We start from the raw sequence: 22,485 nt of genomic DNA, 5'->3' as shown, positions 1-22,485 counted from the left end.
TTTAATTTTAATCTTCTGTTCTAAAATATCTCTATCTTAATCAGAAATTAATATCATAAAAATAAAACTGATGATATCAGGTGTAATTTGCATCTTCCGAGCATTTGGAGAATAAAATTAATATAGATATATTACCATTATCTATGATACATGAGATACTTGTAACGATGTTTAGTATAGCCACTCCCACTTATTCTTGATAAATATTTTTACAGCAACAAACCTGAAGCACCGTTCTAAGTAAAAACATTACATTCTAATTGGAATAAAGAAAAACGAATAAACAAACAAAACACAAACAAGATCAAAGAACTGCATTTATAAGAACCTTGTGAATGCAACAATTATTATGTGGGAGAAAGCAGAAGACCACTAAATGTTAGGATAAACGAACATGAAATATACATCAAAAACAGAGACTTCAACAAATCACCGCTAATCGGATATGTCAACATGTCTGAGACAATGAGCACATAGTACAGTGGAAAGAGGGATCAATAGTCAATGAAAGAAACAGACATGAAAAGATAAAAATCAAAGAAGTAGCTCTCATCTTACTTCATGAAAAAAAAAAAAAAAAAAAATGTGTAGTAAACACCTTAGCAGAATGTAGTAAGCTCTGGTTGCCGATAATAGAACAAGAAGTTAGCAACAAGAACATCTAACATTAGCGGTTTAATAGAGAGTTAGAGACACATTATCTACAATCATAATATAATACATCTACAACACACAATACATAAACACATCACATAGTACATAAACACACAAAATAATCATAATTTGATATCATGCTGAGCGATAAAATATCACACTCAGAATTATTAACTTAAAGCATGGCTGTATGTCTACAAGATCGAGGCCGAGTAAGTCAACCGCCGCGCGCCGATGCCATTCTGGGAAACAGTACATTATTTTAACAGCGCATTATAACACAATAACAGCACATTATTTTAAAATAATCTCTTTGAAAACGATTTTCGGTGCAAAACGTCATCGAAACGTCAAAATCAACTATAAAATGTAATTTTCATTACAACCAATTGTGGATGATATACAACCACCTCCTCCTTGGTGAGATTTTGAATGTGAACAAGTTATTTCTGACAGTAAAGATGCTTTAAAAACATATAAAATTAACTCTAGTTTCGCTAATTATGTACGATGTCAGGAAGTATAGACTAAAAAAAAGTTCTAAAACTAAAAGCGAAAGAAAGTTGGAAAAACTGGTGTTTATCCTTAAATAAAAATATGCCTACTAAAAATGTTTGGAATAAAGCACGGAAAAGGAAGTATAATCGAAGTATTATACTTCCCACCACCATCAGTTAAAACTGCTATAGAAATTCAAAATATTCATATAACTTCACGTCACTTTCTTTTAAATTCATTTACACGGGAAGAACATCACTTTGCCCTAACTAATAGTTTTAACACTGCTCCGGGTTACGAACATGTTAAATATCCTATGCTTACAAAACTTCCAAATATAGCGAAAAATGTATTACTTGATATTTTCAATGATTTACTTTTTAACGATGCAGAAATTGATATAATAAGAACTGTTCTTGTCCTGCCAATCCTTAAATCAAATAAAGATCCGAACTTGGTACAATCATATAGGTCAATCTCTTTGATGTCGTATGTTTTGAAGACTTTGGAAAGTCACAGTTAGACTAAAACGGTGGATAACTCATAATCAATTAGCTTGTCAAAATCAATTTTTTTTTTAAAAGGGGTTGGTTTTCTAGATGCTCTTAGTACTCTTGTGGTAGACATAAACAATAATTTGGCCAGAAACAAATACCTTTCTGCGCTTTTTATAGACGTAGAAAGTGCGTATGATAATATATGCCTCCCCATTCTAAGAGATAAGATGTTGAAATTATTTCATATTCCAAATCAGGTAGTCAACCTGATTATTAAATTCTATGCTTATAGAAAATATTTTTAAGACACTTTGATAACAAAATTAGAGGTCCAAGAAATAACAACAATACACTTCCACAAGACTCAGTTTTAAGCACTGTTCTCTTTAATTTGTACATTATTGATGTACATAAATTAAGTTTTAATCATATTCCGTTTAAAATCGTACAGTATGCAGGTGACCCCATACTGAAAATAAGAAATTTGATACCACTATGGCTTCTCTTACAGATATCTTTGGTGTTGTTCATAAATGGTTAACATTAAATGGTTTTCAGATTTCCTACCCCAAGTCTGAAGTTTGTGTTTTCAGTAGAACAACATACCTAAATTAAGTCACATTGTCCTAGGTTCTTATAATTTTCCCCTTAAGGACTCCGTGAAATATCTTGCCTTTTTTTAAAGGTTAAAGTACGTTTATTGGCGTTTCAATTTCCACTTCGGAAATCGTTTTCAAAATACAAACATTAGTAAATGAAACAAATTTTGTAAAAATTTTTTGAAAAATGAACAAAAAAACAAAATTTGTTTAATTTACTAATGTTTGTATTTTGAGAACAATTTCCGAAGTGGAAGACTTTACTTGGTGGAGAGCTGACGTTGAAACCGCTTTACTATTCTATTTAATTGTGCCTATATCAGGTTCATATTGGATCATGGATGTATCTTGTATGGCTCTGCTAGTTTACAGATTTCAAACAAAATAGATATCTTGCAGAACTCAGCCCTACGTGCATGTTTTGGTGCCATGAAAGCAACTCCAGTTGAACCTCTTCATGTAGAGGTTATTAAGCTTCATTTGAATTAAAGAAGGCAGTTCCTTGCAGACAAATTTCTTCTCAAAATATCCAGAATAAACAGTAATCTATATACAAATATAGTAGTATTAAATGAACAAGATCTTCCAAATAAATATTGGTCGAAGAAAAATTCTCTACTAATGTGCACCGCACTTCAGTCTAATCAATATATCCTCAATGATTTATATTATTCCAGCTTAACTCTGTCAGATCTTTATGATTACAATTCATTGTTTCTAAATATAAAGTTTATAAAACCTTCATAGGTATACTTAGTGATAATTTGCACAATAATATTAACTTAATAAACTCAATACTTGCAAGCTTCGAAGCATCAGTGGCAATATATACCGATGCTTCCAAGTCCAAGTATGGTGTGGGATGTGCTTTTTATATCCCCTCCAAAAATATTAATTATTATTTCTACAAAATGGATAACATATTTTCTATATTTAGTGCTGAAGCTATTGCAATCTACGAAGTTTTGACATTTTTAACAAAGTCTACAATTGATTCTGCAATAATTATATCGGACTTCCTGTCTGTTTTAAATTTCTTTTTTTTATTTTATTGATAATTTTTCGACTGTTCTAACAACCATTCAAATTTCGTCATTTTGTGTCATGTGGAACAATTTCACCCAATCATGTCAACATTAGACTGATAATTGCATTCAGTGCAATTTTCAATCCCTATGACAACACGATCGAGTTTGACAACTTCATCCAAATAAATTTCAAAATGTCACGTTTCAAGAACACCACAACAAGATTATAAATATTATGCGTGGTAATAGATCTTCTATAGTAGAGAACAGCAACGAATCTAATGTTAACTTAAATTTTAATAATTGTACTTTCACTAACTGTACTTTTAATAAATAAATGTTTCGTTATGTTGAGTTATGATTTTTTTTTTCGAAAAATTATCCGCCGAATATCCCTAGGACATTGATGCCTCATAAATTCATGACAAATTTCTCAAGCTCGTTGCTTGGTAACAGCACTCAGCCTTCGGCTTAGTGCTGTTACCAAGGAACGAGCTTTCGATTGTCATGAAATTATCTCGTCTGTTTTCCTAGCTTTCCTGCCATTTGGGGTTCTTTATTAAAATTATGTATTTGATTTCTCTCGACGATTTGAAATGCAAGCCGTCGAACATCATTGATCACGAGGTCAAACATCAACGTTTCCAGTCTTAAAATGTAATCAACTAGCTCCTTCCCCACTGCTGTTGGTAACACACTGTCTTAGCAAAAAGTCTTCGTTTTTTCATTTGCCTTGACATTGGTCCCCTTAAGGTGATGGAGCAAGGTAGGCTTAGGGACTCCATACTGCCTTCAGCATTCATTTAATTCCATGTCTCCATTACGAAATATTTGAAGAGCCCGGCTCATGTCGTCCACATTCCAAGTGCCATATTTTCCTTTGAGCGTCTAAAACACACAAGAATGGTCTTCTTCATATGTCATCTCCTATAAGAAGGTTGGCAACTATCATGGCAATTCGCACTTTCGATACCGCTGCTCTAAAAAGGCCAGCAGAAGTGCAGTTTCCTTCGCGACTCCTTCTACCCTGTATTCTTCCTTGCATTATTAATTGCAACAAGTTATAACGCTCGCCCCTCATGACATGTCCCAGATATTGCAGTTTTCTGATTTTAATTGTATTTAAAACCTCTTTATCTTTTTCCATTCTTCTCAACATATCGACATTCGTGACTCTATCCACCCAACTTATTCTTAATATCCTTCTGTAGGCTCATAACTCGAAGGCTGCTAATCTGTCCGAAACATCTTTCTTTAATGTCCAAGCCTTTAACCCATAAAATAATACGGAGAACACGTAGCATCTCAGAAGTCTTATCTTTAAAGAAATTGAAATGTCCCTGCTGCAGAGTACTTTTTTTAGTTTGTTGAAAGAATTTCTTGCCTGTCCTATTCTTGCCTTAATCTCTTCTGAACGGTATATATAATAATATATAATAAAACGGTATATATATATTTATATACAAATAATTTAATAATACAAGAACGGTGTATGTTATTTATTTATTTATTTTTGGAAATGAAATATATTTTGGCTTTTTCAATTCTTTGTTTTATCTCAACTGAGTGGTCCCATTGGTCGTTTATGGTGGTTCCTAAGTAGTAGCAATGGGGCACTTGGAGTATTTGTTGTTGGTCTATCTGTAATTAACTAGGTGGAATATGCTTCTTACTGATGACCATGTACTTTGTTTTCTTGATGTTAAAATCAAGCCCGTATTCTTGACTGATTCTCCACAATTGTGTTACTAGTGTCTGTAAACCTTCTAAACTGTCTACAAAGAGGATGGTGTCGTCTGCATATCTGATGTTATTCAGGCGCTCACCATTTATGAGAATACCCTCTTCGATATGCTCTAAGGCCTCTAAGAGAAAGAGTATGCAGCCCTGTCGTACTCCTCTCTTTATTGCAACTTTTTCTCTTAGTTGGTCTTCTGGTAGTCGATAAAGGATACATAAATATCGCAGTTGACATCTCTGCACCTTTGAAATAATACCTGAACCGCGAACAAGGCTTCTCTTGTACCTAACGCATCCCTGAATCCAAACTGCGTTCGTGAGATCTGTGACTCGTATTTCTGATAAATTCTTCTGTGTCTCTCATATTTAAGAGGGTTTTAAGAATGGGGCTCATTAGGCTGATAATAACAAATAATTAGTATTAAGTATATAATTAGTTATTAGGCTGATAACAATAAATGTAGATTTTAACCAGCTCTCTGGGATTTTTCCCGAGTCATAGATTTTATTGAACGTTGTCGTAAGCCATTTTACTCCTTCGTCTCCAATGATTTTTAGAAATTCTGAATGAAAGTTGTCTTTGACTTCGTCTTGAGTGATTGATGGTCCGGTGTCGTATTCCATAATTATCTGGTTGTTATCTCTGTCGTGATCGAATGTCTTCTCGACGTGTCTCTTCCATATATTCTTTGTTTGTTCAATGTATATTACCGGGTCACCATGATCATCAGTCATATGTCCTGATCTCTTGGGTTTGTACATTCCTGCTGCCTCATTTACCTTCTTCTGGAGATTAAACGAGTCGTGTCTACTTTCCAATGATTCTATTTCTCTGCATTGATCTTTCAACCATTTGTTTTTGGTTTCTCTAATAGTGTTTCTTATTTCTTTGTCAATTCGTTTATACTCCCACGTGTCTCTGTTTTCAGCTCTTCTTCTATTCTCCATCATATTTAGGATTTTATCAGTAATCCACTCTTTTTTTACCGTTGTTGGGCGAAGATATTTATCTAGGATTGTCTGGTTAATTTGTTGTAGTTTTGCCATTTCGTTATCCGGTTCATTAGCTTTGTCTGCATTTTTTAATTCTTTTTCTATATATGTTTGTATCTGGTGCCTGATGTCTTCATTTTTTAATTGTCCTAAATCGTATTTTTTTGCTTTTGCACTCTCTGATTTCAGCTTTAGTCTGATGTTAACTACCAGTGGGTTATGGTCCGACCCGATATCAGCACCAGGATATGTTTTGGCTGATGTTATTGAGTTTCTGAATCTTTTATTCACCATAATGTAATCAATTTGGTTTCTGATGATGTCATCTTTGGGTGTCTTGCGGTGATCTCCACGTATATAATCTCCTAGCTGGTAGTTTAAAGAAAGTGTTGGTGATTAGCAGTTGTTCTTCCACAGCGAAGGTGATCAGACGATCTCCGCGTTCGTTTCGTTCCCCCAGTCCAAAGAATCCTATGGTTTTTTTACATCTACCCTTTCCCACTTTGCCTCATTATGAATTTGATGGCTTGAATTTGCCAATTCAAGCCTCTTATAAGCATTTTTATTTCGTTTTTGTGAAGTTTTTTCAGAACACTCATTAGTTCCGAATAGAAAGTTTCGATATCTTCGTATGTAGTAGGTGCATATACCTGGATTATGTTGGTCTTAACAAAGAAGGTGTCAGTTTTGGCTACTTTTCTCTAACTTTTGACAATTTAATTTATACTGACACAATTGGTATTTAAAAAAAATTCCAATCAACCTAAACGAATTATTTGCTGGGACAAAACTGGAAAAATGGCCGTACAGGATTAATAAGGATATAATAAAAGGAGCAATCGTTTTACAAGTATTATTTACTTAAATATAACAAAAAAATAAATTTACCCGGAACAAATAACTCATTTAACACTTATTATTTTTAAGCATCTTTGGATGAGAGTTTATCACATGATCTTTACAAACGTCTGGTTTATTATCTTTTAGTAAGTTGCAAACGGTCGATGTAAGATCCATCACAGCTTGCTCCTCTATGTCTGCATCATAGACGCCATTAAATCTTACATTTGGTACCCAAGGTAATTCGGAATTAAGCTTTGCTTGTCTGTCCTCATACGATAATAAAAGTTCAGTTCCACGTTCACCATGGTAACAATCATTCGCTTTATCCCAGGAAAGGCTGCTTGGCAACAACTGCAAAACATCAAATTAATAAAATAGTATTAAAGCTATACTAGAGCTGACGATTGTAATACAAGTCAATAGAATGAGTTTTCGTTTACTAAGAAGGGATCATTATTATTTTTGGTTTATTCAGATTAAAGCGATATTTTGAAATTTTTTGCGAATTATCAGAATTTTAAATCGTTATGGTTAATTCTTTTTAAAGAACTTTTGTGATTATTGTTCAACATTTACACAGTTGTAATTAAAATAAAATATCAATTCAGCATCGTCAATATATTCTAATTGGCAATACTTTCCTTATCTCGAAATTCACTTTTTACAAACTCAGCTAAAGAAAATATACTTACTGATTTGGCAAGTTCTAATTCTTCTTGTTCGTTGCGATCACGTTCATTGGTGGCAGACAAATGTTGATATATAAAAGTAACGAAGTCTAATGAAGATGGGTTTTGATCAAGAACACAAGCGTGGATTCTGTTAATATAACATTCTTCGTCACCATGCTGGCAAGTAAATGTCACTTTTCCATCAGCGCTACGTGAAGATTGCTACAAATAAGAAAGAGAGTTTAGTAAAATATGCAAATAGAGATTCGAGAATTACATTTTGTATTAGTAGTATTGAATTTTATCTCGGCAATCCCGATATTAAGAAAAAAAAAACAGTGAAACAAAAAATAAGGACACATAACAAAACACCCATAAAGAAAATTGAATCGTTGCCAATGTGGTTTTATAGAAGGATATTGTTAACAGAATGGATTCAAAGAGTCACCAATATTGAAGGGCTATGAAGTCTAAATAAAGAATTAGATATCATAAAAACTATTTTTAACACGAAATCAACGTACAGATGTAAAAGGAGTTCGAGTGATACACAATCTAAACTCTTGTAGTTCAATAAACAAATATGAGCCGTTAAAAACTATATGAAAAATATGCTTATTATGCTATACATAAAGTTATATCACAATAGTTAGACTGTTATAGATGACAAAAAAGGTTAAAGTGGGGATAGGTATAAAAATGTGAAATAATAAAACCCAATATGAACAAAACCCGATATGAAAACAAATATTATATGCAATATGTCAATAATGACGTCAAAATGCTACAATATGCATTCTCTCATGTAAGACGTATATCCACATCCCAATTTTTTTATTTAGCAAAAAAATTTTCCAGTTCCTACCGGATTTAAACCTGCGACCTACCGACGGTAAGTTTGCAGTCTCTTCAAACAGCTATCGATAACTCATTTTAAATTCTTTTTATGACGTTTTGGTTTTCTGAACAGTAGGTATCGTAACATTGTAATATTATATAAGATAAAGCTGTAAATATGCCATATTATACGAACAAATTAATTTTGTCTGTTTTTAAACAAATATTTTCACTTACACTCCATCCAAAGGGTACCAGGTCCAATTTTAAGCTACCTGCTAATTTCTCGTATGAAGGATATAGCTGGTTTATAATAAATTGATGACAACCAGGGCATAAACCTTCATAAAACAGGGTAAGTGTCAGATCAGCATCCTGAAACAATATTTAAAATAAAGTTAGTGATACAAATACACAACAAAGTAAGTTTGTAATAAAACGAATATATATATATATATATATATATATATATATATATATATATATATATATATATATATATATATAGAAATGTTTCTTCAACGTTGAGTTTCCCAAAAAAAATCTTTATTTCGAAAATAAAAGTTACAATTTTGAGAAATTCTACAAACTACTACATTTAATGATTTTAAACTTGACTATTGAAACATAATAATTACAATAATAATAAAAATATTGATTTCTTCCTATTTATAACGTCGGATATCGGAATCTGCTGATTCTTAATAGTAAGGGAGCTTATGGCTACATTTCTCCTCCCTCCATTGGTTGGGACTTCGTCCTCGAAGTTTTGGTTACTTCGGCTATCAGCTCATCTAATATCTGGATCTGGGCAGGATGCAATTTTTCTCCAAATAGGATTTTGGAAATTCGTTTTCTTTTCCTAATTAGGAAGATTATTAGGAAAGCTAAAATAGTTACAAATATTATAACAGAAGTGGTGCTCAGTCCTATTGATAATCGGGGTAGTACTTCTATGGTATCTATTAGTTGAATTTGGCCATGTGTCTCTGGGATTGTTAATTTTTCAATTTCAATTTCATGGTTTGGTATTAATTTTATTGGAACAATTTTTGGAATGGAAATGTCTTGAGTCGTCTTTTTATTAAATTGGATACCTTCAATCATTATGGGTACATCTGTCATCAAGAGGCTGGTTGAATTAATTTCTATCTGCTGGATTCTCATTGGGTGAACTATTCCTAGCAATATGACTTTGCTGGTTTCTTGGAAAAAGTTCTCTGTGATTAATGTTTTTGTGCAATTATCTACATTGGGTATGTTACATTTGGATTGTACATAGTTGGAACAAACTATGTTATCGCCTTGTCCTATACAAGTGTCGAACCATTTATTATTTGTATAGTAGCTTGCAGGTGGCAGAATCATAACATGATCTTTGTTTAGAATGGGATAGATTTTATAGGTAGTGTAAGGAATTTCATGGAGTATAGGGATTTTAATTATTATGAGCATTGTATTTGAAGTTACACAAACTAAAGTTTTTGTTGACTCTATAAGTTAATAAGGGTGTTCATTACTATTGGGAATTGAATTTCTGGGATAAATTTTGAGAAGGTTCTCTTTAAGGTCTATTATTTCCTTTAAAGTGAATAATTCTATATTAGAGATATTAAGTTCAGATAAAGTAATGGTTCTTATAAGTTTCATTAGAAATTCGTTTATATTTTGGAGATTTATTATATATAGCTGTATATATATATAGCTGTCAAAATCAGCTGATAATTTGTTGAGTGCAGATATGAGAATTGAATTATCAGAATTTAGTTTTTCTAAAAGTTTATCGAATCTCGTGTTAAAAGAGTTTCCATAAGATATTTGGTTATTAAATTTTTTTATGATTTCATTTTGTTTATTTTCTAAAGAGATTATGTGTGATTTTAACAAGTCTAAGTCAGAGTCGTCTGGATTTCCAGTCACGTATTTGATGGCTGTACCTAGAAAATTAAAAAGTCCGCGTTTCTATTTTCGCGTAATCTTGTGTAGATCGTCTTTTGTTTGTTTTTGTATGTGGGTGTATTGGGAGTACAGTAGCGAGAGAGGTGCATTTTTGAAGTGATCTTTGAAATAGCTTGTCGGACTAGCGTCAATACTGTCGGATAATTTGTCTAGTGGAATGTGAAGAAAATGTCTGTGATAGTGGAAGATTTCTCTTGATTTGCCTATCTCTTCAGCATAGTAACCATTATTCGTAATCTCCTGAATACTGAGTGGATGGACCAGGGCGAGGATTGTCCTGTGAAAAATTTGGGTCTTGAGTAGGTTTGTCTACATGTTTTCGTATTCGTTTTACATATTTAAGGTGAGTGCTTGTTAAATTTTGTTTATCTGTTTTACCGATTATTTTTGTTTTGTCTTGTGTTTCTGGATGAATAGTGGAGAAAGGGGCTTGTAATTTGGACTTATGTTTTTTCTTAGAAACTTATAGGGATTTTGTAAGGTCTATTTCCGGAATATCTTCGGCATTTTCGTTTTGTCTATCTAAAAGTTGTTGTCTTTTTTGTTTTTGTTTATTATATAGTTCTGCAATAAAGGGTTGGAGTTCTTCTTTATGTCTTTGATTATATGTTTCGTATATCGGAAGATCAAAGTCGAAATGTATTTCTTCTGCATAGGGTCCGTACAGAATTGAGAAAGGGGAATAATCTGTGGAACTGTGGATTGATTGGTTGTAAATAAGAATGGCGTGTGTTAGAATATCATCTAACGAATCATTTGGATTTTGGGCTTGTAAGGTCCTAAGTTTTTCAATAAGAGTTGAATGAAAGCGCTCTACTGGAGAGTTTGAGGAAGAATTGTTTACTGTTGTAAAATGTATTTCGATTTTGTGGATATTTAGGAATTCTTTAATGACTGCGGAATTAAATTCGGTGCCGCTGTCGCATACAATCTTTTTTGGATAATTGTGGTGGGAAAAGTAGTGTCTTAATTTATTTAGTATGGAAATCGAAGTTTTGTCGGTGAGCTTATAGCATTGACCGTATTTGGAAAAAGAATCGATTATTGTGAGATACAGATTTTTATTGCAGTGGAATAGATCGATATGTAATATATCAAAAGGTTTTTGACCTAACAACGGTCCTAATTGGGGAAGTTTATAAGGGCGTCGTTCGTATTTATTTTTTAGGCAAATTTCGCATTTATTGATAAAATTAGAAATAGTTGTCTGCATTGAGGGCCAATAAAATTTTTGTTTTAAGTGTTTGTAAGTTTCAATTATTCCGTTGTGATTTTCTACGTGATATTTCTTTATGCATTCTATTTGTTGGTTTTCTTCTAGGGAATTTAATTCAAAATGCGATAAGTATTCGCAATAAGGCTCGTTGATTCCGGTACAGAAAGTTTTGAGGGCAATGTTTTTGAAGTATGGAGTTTTAAAAGTGACTGTCGCGGGATTATCGTTTAGGGTGATGTGTTGGAGTAAATCGTTCAGATTTGTAGTTATTCTCTGATGATAATTGTCGTAGGATTCACTATGTTTTTGGACGGTGGTGGATAGTTGTGTTACTAATATGTCTTCGGAACGTCTGTCTCCGTATTTAGTTAATAACGCTGGACGAATTTCTGTCCAATTGGTTTTATTAGAATAGTTTAAGAAATTCCTAGGTTCTCCTTTAATTCGAGATATGGGAATTTAAGATAAATTCTTGGGACGGATTTAAATCTTGGGTGCCTAAGAAAACTATTAAATTATCTACTGCTTTGATAAAGGTGGAGAGGTTGTCTCCAGAAGAGAATTCGGGCAGAGTTGAGCAAAGGCTAGCAATATCGCTATTGGTCATCGGCATTTTGGAACGTAATTTAGATGCAGGCTTAGATTTAGGGGTTTGTAGATTTCTTTTTATTTTTAAATTTAAATTGTCGAATAGTAAACTTAAATTTTCGATACTATTTTGGGAAATATCATTCAATGTACTCATAAAATATATGCAAACATGTAAAAATATAAATACAAATATATATAAAAAATTCGTTAAAGTAAAATGTTATAAATAATATAAATTCAATAAACAATAAATAATAAATTCAATGTAAATGTTTAAGAATTCAATTAAAATAATAAATGCTCATAAACAATGGTAAAGAAAGGAAAAACTTACGCAAGGATGATCGTGTTTGATTTCCAATACATTTTTCTCTTTTAATAGGTTCTTCAGGATTTCATTAAACTAATGTTGACCAGGAAACGACTATGTTTTCTGTATGAAATATCCTGTTCGCAGCGCCAGAAATGTTTCTTCAACGTTGAGTTTCCCAAAAAAAATCTTTATTTCGAAAATAAAAGTTACAATTTTGAGAAATTCTACAAACTACTACATTTAATGATTTTAAACTTGACTATTGAAACATAATAATTACAATAATAATAAAAATATTGATTTCTTCCTATTTATAACGTCGGATATCGGAATCTGCTGATTCTTAATAGTAAGAGAGCTTATGGCTACATTTCTATATATATATATATATATATATATATATATATATATATATATATATATATATATATATATATATATATATATATATATATATTGAATATGCAAATATATGGTCAAGGAGCACAAATTCGTTAAAGTTTCCGTCCTCGAATCGGTATCAACGGACTTTTCGAGTTTGAATTTGTATCAGCCCGAGTGTGTAAAGAAGCAGGGATGCTGAAATTACGTCATAATCCTCTATTGATACCGATTAGAGCACAGGCAGTTTAACTAATTTGTAGGCCATATATTTGGCTATTCAATTCAACAAAGCGATAGCAGCTTTTGCTAAAAGATTTATTAATTTATTGCATATATAAAATTCCCGGGAAGGGTTCCCCGGGAACGGGGAAGACTTTTAAGCGATACATCTAGTCCAGTAGTAGCTGCAAAACGCAAAAACATTGAAATTATATCTTTTATTGAGGTGCAATTTGATAATATTGGACATTTTCCAGAGCACACATAGCTACACTTACCTTTAAGATGCAAAACCCCGATTGTACAGAAAAATCAAGATGAAAATGTCAGAAGTGCAATGTCCAAGTACTTTTGGGTACAAATGAACCCATAACAATTTTATATATATATATATATATATATATATATATATATATATATATATATATATATATATATATATACATGTTATATTTTTTTTAATGTCAAAAAATGTTATATGAACAAACTATTTTTTATTTAGTATTTATCTACTATTAAGTCAATATAAGCTTTGTAATCCCTTACAGTGCCTACATCATATCTATCTTCAGAAAATACTGATTTGTATTGATTAATCAGTTCCTCAATTTTTGATTGTTGATTTAAATCTAAATCATTTTATTTCTAAAGGGTCTATATTTAGGAATATTGTCATTATCTACACTTGAGTGCAAAATAATCGACTCAAAATTATTTTGCGAAAGTACGTCGCCTGTTTTAATCTAAAAAGTGTAAATTTAAAAATATTTAGTGTATAGTCGACACGTAATTTCGTGAGAAAATTTATAGGAACCAGAGGAGTAAAATACTACTAAAATGGCAACACTGTTAGAGTTACCACTACTTTATTGAACAGTAGCGTAGATATCTAATTTTTAATTAAATAAAAGTTTTTATTTTTATTTAAGAAAAAGTTTCATTTTCTATAAAGTTTAAATAAAAAATATTGGTGTTGTTAACTTCTGTGATATATCTAGGAAGTGATAACACTAATCGACTCGGCTAAATAGAACTTATTGTAAAATAACAATACCTATAAAACATTGTTAATAAAAGTAATTATCACATACAATTAAATAAATTTTTTATGTACAAGTATTTTAGTATACAAACGTTTTAATAACACAACTGCTCATAAGTTTTAAAACTTATGATCACATTTTATCCCTGATAACTTAGTTATTGTAATAAAAAAAATAAAGAATTAATTTTTTAAATTATATACAGCGTATTCTATTAACAACTTTGGTTTGACACCGTGTGAGAGAAGACTTAGTATCTCAATAATTTAAAAATGGGTAATAGGTCTAAAACTTTTATGAACATCTTTTTTATATATCTAGCAGGTATTTTATAATAACTTAACCTGTACTTTGATTATTTTAAATTAAATTATGTTGTATGTTTTTGTTCTATCATGAAGTGTATTTGTACTCTATTTTCAAAGATATATAAGCAAAACGAGAATTTGTACAATTACAATAAAAATAAAGGTTTCAACTAACACCTAGTTGGAAATAAGAACTTAATAATCTACTCATAATCACTGCTATCACTAGTATCAGTTGTATCTTCTATATTTATAGTTCATTTGGTTAATGCTGGTAAATATTTAACATAGTCATTTTCCACTGCGATTACATGTTTGATTACACTTTTCCAGTTGGTTGCTGTGATCTTTGTGACTTCTCTTCTAATTAACTGGAGAGCAGTAGACAAAAATTTAGGAGCCACGTTTCTTCTTTTTCTATTACCTTTAAGTTGTGTCCATATTAACTCTATTGGGTTCAATTTACAATAGTAAGGAGGAAGTAATTGTAATACTGGGCATACCAAGCACGGTATGCCCATTACTGCGAGTACAGTTATCAACAACATATTCCTTCTGGTACTGTCTACTGTCAACAACTTCCAACAATTCCTTTTTACTATATGATGCTTCAAAGTACAAATCTTTCTCAAACAAATTCTTGAATTTGTAATTTGTTTCAAGTAATATTTGGAATTTTCTCATTAATCTTGAATAATATGATACGTTGTCCATGATAATCACACTATATTTAGGTAATCTCTGAAGAAGAGGTTCCTTTAATATTTTTTTGTAGGTATTAATAATACATCATCGATCCATCTATTTTCTCCACCGCAGTGTAAAATTATAATTCTCTGTCCTGTCATGTAGGTAAGATGTTTCTCCTATAGTCTTGTAGCAGATTGCTTTGGACACTGATAAATATGTTTCTACAATTGCTTCTGATTTAGACAATTTAGAACACAATTCTTCATAAACATGTTTCAGCATATGTTTGGATGGTATCATCAGAGAGGTATTGAAAATGTCGCTTACATTTTACTACACGGCTTTGTAAAGATATTCCAATTGATTAGAGGGTTCCGCTGGCTCTTCAGCTGCAGAAGTTAGTTTTATAAAAACTAACTTCTGTTTTTTTCTTCAAAAAAAACATTAAACGTTTACATCTATGGTTCCTGAGTTGAACTTTTTTTATACTTCATTTCCATCATATTGATAGCTGAAAGCATTATAATTGACGCTCGAACTTCTTGTGCGATATATATGTATATATATATATATATATATATATATATATATATATATATATATATATAGATTTTTCAAACCATGATTCACAAATTGAACCCTCCTATCCTCATGATAATCTAGATTCACGTCTTTATTTTTTTTACAGATATTAATAATAAATGTCGATGCATCCATTTTCTACACCGCAGTGTAAAATTATAATTCTGTCCTTTATTGGGCGGTAATGAATTAGAACACTTTTTGTTATTATTCGTCCAACTTTTTTCACGGTGTCATGAATACCATACCAGGTTTCATCCAAATAAACAATATTTCGTTTAAAAATAAAGTTTAAAATAATATAAAATATTATACCTGCCTACCCAATTGTAAACCACTGGACGGTCGAAACGAATTTTATTGGGATAAACTACTTTATGGTTTCGGTTGCTCAGGCAAAAATTGTTATCTTACGCAAAGAATGCATCGATGATAACTTTATCTGAGCGACTGTACATATTTTACCAGGCTCATCTAAATGTAAATATCGATGAGAATATTAAAACTTTGTATTATTATACATCTTAGTCATTGATAATTTTGCAGTTAATAACTACTCCTGGTAGAGTACTTTTATTTTATTTTTTATTGTCTGCTTTTATTACAGATAAATATATTTTTACACAGTCTCACCGAAATACGAGGCGACTATACAATCATTAACGTCATGAATGAGTTAAGAAAGTTAAGAAAGAATGAAAAAATTTTGGTTTTTGTTGAATTGGATGACGCATTACAAATAAATAATGCAACACGTAGAGAGGGGGTCAGAATTTGACTCATTGAAATCGACACGCACTGACTTAACGCGTTCGGTTAACATCATACGCATCAATTTCCCACTAATACATCAGTCACTTACGTTCGCAACTGCATTACAAATGGATACCACATCCGTCAACGCAACTCAAGCAGTAGCATTATTGAGAGAAGGCCTGAGCCAAAGGGCCGTGGTAAATCGACTAAATTTACGCCAATCTGCTGTGTCCCGAATGTATCGTTAGTCGATAGAGAGAGATGATCGATTTCTTATACCGAAATCCCTGAGAAATCGACATTTGAGTGGTGCTAAACTCAAAGAAGAGCTTAGAGAGGTCTGAGGTGTGGTTACTAGCGTTTGGACAGTCACAAGGAGACTAAAGGCAGCCAACCTGACACCAAAATTTTTGATTTTTTATAATTCCACTTTTATTTCTGAACCAGCAACCTGATTCGGGATGAAAACGTCCAACTTTTTCTTTTTTCACAAATCTCATAAGATTTTTTTTCTATTTTTCAAAATACGATTTTTCTTTTTTCATGGCGTCTTTGTTTTTATGAAGTGTCTAGACCTTTTATTTCATTAAAGTGATCTTCAGTTTATTCTTGAGTGTCTATCAATTCTGTCAGCTATATAATTAACAATTCTGTCCAATAGCTATCAAATCAGTAATAATTTTTGTATCTAACAACTGGTTCATTTGTAGAAGTCTTTTTTGCTTAAGACGATATTTTAATAAAGAAACATTTATGTATCTCAATTAAATGGTATATAGTCCATTTCCATCATATTGATAGCACATTATGTATGCGAATCCCTAAACTGTTGGTACGGGTGACTCAATGAAAAATAGATATTTGTTAACAAGTTTACAGAAGTATATAGGAAAACAATTTTAAATTGAGTATGCCCACCAGGTATAAAGGTTGAAGCAGAATAGAATACAATAGTTTTGAGGGTTACTAATCCCTAAATAAAGTTGCCAGTGTCGGAGTGATGGAGATTAACAGGTACTAATGAATTTGCAAGAAATGTAAGATGTTTATTTTATTGGTTATATATGGCCGTAACAGGGGCCGATTTGTAAAAAAATGAATATTATTTTAATCAAATTCCATTTTAGATTCACTGCTTTCTTCAGAATCTAAGGAATCTTCAACTCCAATGTTAATTATAACCGGTTCCAGCATTGCATCAGTCATATTATCCAAATTCCACATTTTATTTTCTTCCTTGTGAGCATGACTTAACAGCATTTTTCCAATTTTCTGGAGTTACTTTTGATAAGGAATGTTCTAATAATTGTTGTCTCCTAATTTAAAAGTTTTGTTGTTGCGTCCGACTTCAACCTTTACTTGAGACCATATATTTTCTATCGGATTCAGATCACAGTGGTATGGGGGTAAACGTAAAATAATTACATCACGGTTTAATGCCATTTCATCAATTATATATTTTTTATAAGCTGCTTTATGTTGCTTTACAATAGGTAATAATTCCTTTTTTGTCGAATTCTCCTTGTACTCAATTGCGTGTTTATCCAACCATTCGATTATCTCTCCTTTTATCCACGCCGTTGTTGGCAATTTTTCTGCTAGTCTTGAATGGTAACTAGCATTATCCATGACTATGACAGAATTTTTTGGAATTAAATCCAACATTTGCTCAAAATATTCTTTAAAAACGTCAGCAGTCATTTCCTCGTGGTAATCTTTGGTTGATTTTGAGGCAAAACTTAATAATCCACCATTGACAAAACCGTATTCGTTTCCAATATGGGTTATTATGAGTCTGCGTCCTTTTCCAACGGGAATATTGTTTATTCCAGTAGATATACCTTCGATGAATGCCTGACGGGAACTTTTCACATTTGTATCAACCCATAGATATGGTACAGTATGACCTTCATTTAGCCAAGTCTCGTCCAAATAAAAAATTGTTTTCCCTTCTTCTCGGTACTTTTTAATAGTTCTTAGATAATCTCGTCTCCAACATACAATGTAATCTTTTTCAATTAAAACGGATTTTCTTCTATTCTTTTGCCAACGAAATCCCATCTCTCTCAATAGTCCCCATAATTTCTTGTTGCTTATGATTGGAAACTCTTCGTTTTCTCTAATTAATGTTTGGATTTTATCCAATGTTGGAAATTCTTTGTTAAAAAAAATGAGTGGATGCTGCGTCTTATCATGTTTTTATGTATTTCTTCAATTTCCAAGGGTTTACTCCCTCCACTCTTCTTGGGAGATGAAACGGTTCCTCCTTTTCTTTCGTTTAGGAATCTATAAATTGTTGCTTCTCCAACCCCTGTCATATTTGAACACATGTTAACGATTTCACGAACATTACTTAAAGGGCGTTGATGTACAAGTGCATCGTGTACATTTAATATTATATTTTTCTTTCTTAGACTGAAGGCACCTTTAAAACTACACTTAACCGGGATAAAATCTGTTGTCGACGTCATTTTTAAATGCAAATAACAAAATATCGACACCAAAAACGTAGGTAGGTAAGACATGAACAATGTACATCTACAAACTAAATGGAAGATGCAAACAATTTCTAATTTATATTATTGGCATAAGCTGTAATTTGGCATAAAAACTACTTAAACTATCATTAGTGAAGCCTTATCAGTAATTCCAGGTAATCGTTCAAAGAAGGTATTCTTTTTGTGTCAGGCGATAACTTGTATAGAAAACAATAATCACCTTTAAATTACTGTTTACATTAATTTATTTCGTGAAACATTAAATTCTCTCGTTAATCACCCGTGTATAATTAACAATAATCGTGTGGCATATATACCGACGTTTTTTACGCACAAAAAAGGTATAGTGAGATTAGTGGACACTTATTTTACAGAAGATTTTTTAAAAGATAATGAATTGTTGACGGCATCTTAAAATATTAATTTTTTTTATTTATTTCAAAACAAGTATAAGGTGACGCCTATGGTTTTTTGACCTGTTTAGGATTTGCATACATAATGTGCTATCAATATGGTGGAAAAGGACTATAGCTTAATGGAGTCCACCCTTTGTCTGCATATGTGCCACAAAACTTTTTTTTTCCATTTTTCCTAAAAATAATCTTAGGATTCCGATTTTATCGGTGTTTTGATTGAATGTTAATCTAGTACATTCACCTTTAAATGTTTCAATCCATTGTAAAACGTCCACAATTTTACCTGTGAATTTTTCTATTACGAATTTTTCTGGTATTTGTTTTTTAATATAGGTTTCAAATTTTTGTTTTTTATTTGATGTAGTTACCCTCTCTAAGATTTGTTCTAAAGCGCCAATAAAACTCCAGTTGTGGACATTTGAGACTTCAGTGTGAGCACTTTGCACTAGAATTGATTTTTGTTAAAGTTATTTTTACTTTTTGAAAAGATGCTGTGGCCTGTATTTTTCATGATTGAAAATATTTTGTATATATGGCATATATGGCAGTAATAAAAATTAATAATGGCAAGACAAGAGTCACTGTTGAAAGCTAAATAAGACTAAGTATTTTGACAGTGGCGTAACAAACTATTAAAACCTAAATTACATATTAAAGAAAAACAAAAAGAGTGTCTTTCGTTATCTATATATATATATATATATATATATATATATATATATATATATATATATATATATATATATATATATATATATATATATATATATATATATATGTCAGAGTTAAAACACACCAGAAAAAGATGCCATAAACTAAGATTTACTATCTTTACCTAAATTTTAAAAATTCTAGAATGTATTTTGCCCATTATTTTATATTTTATATGTGTGTTATTAATGTTTAGTGTCAATTTTTTTATAAATAATCTTAACGACTAGTAAGTTGCACTGAAGAATTGTGATATTTTATAAATATTTACATATTTTTCTTATTACAGTGTCTTGAAAAAGGAATAAAACCATTCCGAAAGCTAGACAAAAAGTCAAAATAGTGTTTCATTAACATATCGGCCAATTTTCTGACTGCAACCCTAATAAACTGTGTTGTTTGTATATATATATATATATATATATATATATATATATATATATATATAAATTAAATTATACGAAAGTCCATAAGAATTTTGAAAATATTGAATTATATTTTACCTGCACGCTGGATGACACGCACACAGTGGCTGCGAAGAACACTAGCAATTTTGACAGGAACATCATCATGTAATATTGTAAATGCTTCAGTAATACTCCTTTTTATAGTATATTGAGCTGTTACTTCCTTGTATTAGATGTATATGATAGTGATCAGAATATAATCTTTACGATAATAAAGGACATAAACACTTGAGCACAAAGGACAGAATATGGAACAATTACAACGATGATATTCAAATTTCAACGAAATCTTCTTAAATGCGTTTTTATCTTTTGAGATAATACTGAATTTATTATTTAGTGATTGTGGGGGATCACAATTTAAGTAATTACAATTTTAACCAGTTGTTCTTTGTTTCAGCTGCAGTGCTGTTTTGAACTTTGTTAGAGATAAATTGTCATAAAAATAAATCTAATGAATCATTTGTAATTTGCATCTGTCGAGGGTACGGTGAAAAACAATATAAGTATATTAACGTTTAATATTCATGTTATTAAAGTAGAACTTTAATAACATGAAATTAAAAAAACCATGTTTAAAATAGGTTCTTCTTCTATCGGTGTCATATTAGGTCCCCCTAATGTTGGCAATTACATTAGCCAGTTCTTCACGGTTTTCAACTAATCGGCACTGCGTATTTCTGTTCAATCGCGAATGTTCTTGAGCCATTCCAATTCTTGATTTTATCTTTCATAAAAATCTGAAAGTTTTTGTACTGGTATTCTCTAAGAATATATTCTCGCTTTGAAATTGTTCTTATTTTAATAATTTTTAATAATTCACGAACAGCATTTGCTCTATTTAATACAGCTTCGTTGGTCTACATCGCGGTCCAGTGTATTCGGAGCATTCTTCTATGACCACATCTTAAACGCCTCTGGGCGATTAATCGTATCTCTAGAGGTCAGTATAATGGAAAAGAATACCGATATGTAGTAATAACTTGGTAAAACTGTCCTGCATTTCATCGTACCGTCAATGTATAAATCAATTGGCGGTACTTCACTAATGTAACTATATCTTGCCTTGGATGACGGTTAATAACTACATATTAAACTTGTGATGTATCTCGTTTATTGGTTACTTATATACACACAGAATAGTGTATCGATGACATTACCTAATATCCTACAGAGACCCGATTTTCATTTAAATGTATGTACATTTATGTATTTTATATTTTTTTGGCAAGAACTAAATTTACAACGCCTAGTCCCACGGTCCATCGTAGTGTACATGCTAGTGAATCTGACAACAGCGCGCCGTATTGCTTCGAGGTAAACCTACTCCAGAAGGATTAAAAATTTTTGTCTGCGCCACTCCCAAAGGATTAATATTACACTTCGATATTTATCAAGGGAAAAATACATTTCTGCAGAATGATGATGATGTTAAGAAGTTAGATGTTGGTCCATCCGCAGTTATTAAGTTATTTACATTATTAGAAGAAACACATGTATTCATTGATAGATATTTCCCCACTTTACCTTTACTTGAGTACATGTTAAAACAAAAATATTTTTTTAACTGGTACAATAATGAGATCCAGAATACCTGAAGCAGTTCATGTAATATCGGGCAAGGTGATGAGTGGATTAGGTCGTAGTTCTTCTGAGCAAGATGTAAGATCTGATGAAAAAATTAACATAGTCCAATGGTATGATATGAAATCAGTTATACTAGCGTCAACTGTGTTGCAAATAGAACCTTCAGATGAATGTAAGCGATGGTCAAAAAAGGACTCCAGATATGTTGAAGTGTCTAGGCCAAACATTGTTAAAAAGTACAACTAATCTATGAGGGGAACAGATTTAATTGACAGGATGATCAGTTATTATCGAATGGAAATGGCTAGAAATAAGAAATGGACAGTCAAAACCCTTTTTCACTTATTTGACCTTGCGATAGCCGATTCTTGTATTCTATATTGAC

General features: G+C 31.5%; 1 protein-coding gene across 1 annotated transcript; it reads right to left on the bottom strand.

Annotated features, from left to right (window-relative positions):
* Positions 1–6,848: 6,848 nt before the first annotated feature.
* LOC140440088 (gamma-interferon-inducible lysosomal thiol reductase-like) lies at positions 6,849–20,705 on the bottom strand. The gene is made up of 4 exons (XM_072530361.1): positions 20,550–20,705; positions 8,598–8,735; positions 7,545–7,745; positions 6,849–7,203 (listed from the first exon to the last, which is right to left on the bottom strand). The coding sequence occupies exons 1-4, from the start codon at positions 20,616–20,618 to the stop codon at positions 6,916–6,918; spliced, it is 696 nt and encodes a 231-aa protein (XP_072386462.1). The 5' UTR covers positions 20,619–20,705; the 3' UTR covers positions 6,849–6,915.
* Positions 20,706–22,485: the final 1,780 nt, after the last annotated feature.

This window comes from Diabrotica undecimpunctata, chromosome 4, assembly GCF_040954645.1.
Source record: "Diabrotica undecimpunctata isolate CICGRU chromosome 4, icDiaUnde3, whole genome shotgun sequence".
Classification (NCBI taxonomy): Eukaryota; Metazoa; Arthropoda; class Insecta; order Coleoptera; family Chrysomelidae; genus Diabrotica; species Diabrotica undecimpunctata.
Note: the sequence above shows the minus strand (reverse complement) of the source record. Positions and strands in the feature narration are given on the sequence as shown.